Genomic DNA, 3,259 nt, shown 5'->3' with positions numbered 1-3,259 from the left:
GGGGGGGGTGCGTGTATAACAGCCTTGACTTACACAGGATCATCAAGTGAGTGAAGAATGTAGAAGCCAGCGGGCACTTTCAGGCCCAATACACATACATGAGAAAGAACTGAATACAGGGTGTACCTGCCGCCCACACAGCACTGCCTGTAAATGGCTGATCAAGTTTTCCAATGAGTTTATCTCATTGACTTTGTATTTACATTTTCATTCTCAAAGCTGTGTGGAAAAAAATGAATCCATCTGCATCAGCTGAGATAGAACTTGTCTCAGACACTTTCTATTGATTCCCTTCTACAGTAATATGCAGTTAGATTTATATTCAGAAAGGTCACTGGGTTTTTGATATGAAGAAATTGATACAAAGCATTGAGATCAAATGTAACAACAACACTCAATTTCCTGGAAGTTATTATTTTGCAATGTAAAAAAAATGGGTGTTGTTGATAAACAGATTGTGTTACATTGTGTCGTAAGAAGATTAAAATGAACAGCACAACGGCAGGAAGTGAAGTTTGTTACCCAATAAAGGCAAAGTGTGATTGAAGCAAAGCACAGTCCTGTAGCAGGGAAACAATTCCACTTACTGGCATTTGAGGGATCTTCATGTCTGCAAAAGGAAAGCAGAAAATGTAGAGGAATGTTCATGCAGATAAAGCCCCAGGTGGGAACTGAATCCAGCTCTGCCAGGGGCACTACGTAGAACCATGCAGCAGTTCACACAGGTCTGCAATTGCCTTCATCCTGGTAGATTATTCTAACATCTGCTTCATTATTCTTTGCAGAAGCCAAGTCATGTGAAGACATCCATTGCAGCGTGGGCAAGAAATGCCTATGGGACAGTAGAGTGGGCAGAGGACGCTGCGCCGCTTGTGACGACGTCTGTCCAAACAGCAGGTCTGATGAAGCGGTTTGCGCCAGTGATAACACCACCTACCCAAGCGAGTGTGCCATGAAACAGGCAGCCTGTTCCTTGGGGATACTTTTGGAAGTCAAACACAGCGGATCTTGCAACTGTAAGTGACTTAGCTGCAAAAGAAAAAACTTAAGATTTCTAAAGGCAACCCCTACCCAATGAGGACTAGACAGAATTAGACACCAGCACCAATGCTAGCTATTTAACCTGCTCCATTTCTACCAGTGAAGGGGCCTTGCCAGACTATGATTGCCTCTTATGCAGGAAAGCAAAAAAAAACAAACAAAAAAACATAAAAACAAAAATGTTATTATTTATAAGGGGTTGCCTGAGAATATCTTTACTTCTATTTTTCTAATTTTGCTTCTATGTGCTTCGCTGATTTGCTTCATTAACGCTTTTGAGTGACCTAACTCCAAAACTCGGGTAGAGAAAGTCGCTCCATGCGTCACTTTACGCAGTGGGCACCCCTACTACTAACTCTTTGAAGACACAAGCAGTACACCTAGAACACCAGAGCGCTTTTTGTCTGATTTACAGGAACCTGCAATAAAAGCCCGATCCATTGAGGTCCTTCAGAACTTGCTGCAGTTAAGACTTCATAGATTAATTTTAAAAAATAACAAAAAATAAAAAAACACAAACAGAAATGAACAAGTATTACTTTATAGAGATGCCAAGAGGCATTATCACTACAAGTCACATACAATGCAACGCTGTATTCTGGCTGTTCAGAACAAAAACAAAAAAAACTAAAAAAAAACAAAAATCATGCACTGAGCTTCTGCGCTGTTGTTGTCCTTTTTTAAACAACAGCTCCCCTATATTCCCCTATATAGCCATTAATGAAGAACCGGAGGAAGAGGATGAAGAAGAGGATCCAGACTACAACAGCGTCTCTCTATCTTCCGTCCACTGGTAAAACTGTTGGAACAGCCTTTCTGGGCACGGATTAAAGGGGCTCTCTGTCCAAAACTGATATTTCCATTATGAGTAGATTCCAGTGGGCTGGATTACCAAATGTCTTTTTTTTTTTACCTCTTGGGGATTCCATTCATGAGATCTTCTGCAGTCTCCCGTTCCCTGCTATACAACCTTCCTGAGGCACAGGGAGAGCTTTCATCATGGCCACAGCAGATTGGCGTTCATGGAAATTAAGCATTGAGATCTCACCAATGGAGTCCAAGAAGGGTGATTTAGCCCCACCCCCCTGGTGTCTACTCAAAATGGAAATATCAGTTTTGGGCGGGCTGACCCTTTAATGTCCATACTGTACATAGGTGTATGCTTATTTATTTTGAAGAAGAAAAAAAGTATACATATAGTTGAGTCGGGTAGACATTTATTTATACAGTGTCATGTTTTATAATTTATACATAAAATGTCTGTTTGACTGTACACCTTGTTTTGAAGAAAATATATTCGTCAAAGGGAGAGCAGTGTTATTTATTGTGAGATGCCTTTTGCTTGTAAAGTTCAGCTTATTATTTTTTCTCTTCTTGTAAGTCCATTCCTTACAACTGACCATGACTGTCTGCTCTATAAACTGAAGTTACATAGCAGGACTTGGCAAAGCTCTACAGGATGGAGGCCGCTGCCCTGCATAAAGCTGGCCATAAATGCTTAGAATTTCTCTTGTTCTGCCCCATGGGCTGAATGAGAGAAATCTATTGATTCCCCCATCCATGTTAAACAGCATGAATGGAAGAATCCCTGGTCTCAGCCACTGTATACAGCAGTCACTGCTCCAGTGGCTGCTGAATACCCAAACTGTGCCCATTTGATTGGATGCTGGCCTGTTCAGCTGATAATTTTCAGACCAGCTCCTTCGACAAAAGTTGAGAAGAAAAATCGACTTTGCTGACAGGACCTCCCATTGGATCAAAATTTGAGAAGTGTATGGCTAGCTTTACCCATCATCATTCCCCTGGGTCAGGGAATGTTAGGACATTGGTGGTCAGTGGTCGCCGTCTTGGAGAGCTGGGCTGAATGCTGTTTTCTCAGTTTTCTTTCTTGATCACATTTGCATGTCAGTTCTGCTACGTTTTATTTATTGGGTTTTTATCTGTACTCCTGTACATACATTCTTTGGGTTTTGTTTACAAGGACCTTGACTGACCAAATGAGGCTGCAATAAATATATCAGTAGTGGGTAATAGGGGAAGGTTGTCTTTTAAAAGGGTAAGTCCACACAAAGCTGAGGTTTTCGGTTACGGGCAGATGCTTGGGTGATGAATCACCCATTGAATTTTCTATCTCTGGGAGGCTCCAGGGATAAAAAAAAAGTCTCTGCAGAAGTCCCTGACTCTTAAGCTCCCTTTGCAGCAAGAGCAGTCCTTCGTG

At 41.7% G+C, this 3,259-nt stretch overlaps 1 protein-coding gene across 1 annotated transcript in view; it reads left to right on the top strand.

The window, feature by feature from the left end:
• Positions 1-2,597, top strand: part of FST (follistatin) — a 6,474-nt gene extending 3,877 nt beyond the window's left edge. Inside the window, exons 5-6 of the mRNA XM_018563321.1 lie at positions 786-1,016; positions 1,756-2,597. Coding sequence (XP_018418823.1) covers positions 786-1,016; positions 1,756-1,838 — 314 coding nt within the window. The 3' untranslated portion in view covers positions 1,839-2,597. The remainder of the gene's footprint in view (positions 1-785; positions 1,017-1,755) is intronic.
• Positions 2,598-3,259: the final 662 nt, after the last annotated feature.

This window comes from Nanorana parkeri, unplaced genomic scaffold, assembly GCF_000935625.1.
Source record: "Nanorana parkeri isolate BGI_ZX_2015 unplaced genomic scaffold, ASM93562v1 scaffold653, whole genome shotgun sequence".
Lineage (NCBI taxonomy): Eukaryota > Metazoa > Chordata > Amphibia > Anura > Dicroglossidae > Nanorana > Nanorana parkeri.
This window is presented reverse-complemented; position numbering and strand designations above follow the sequence as displayed.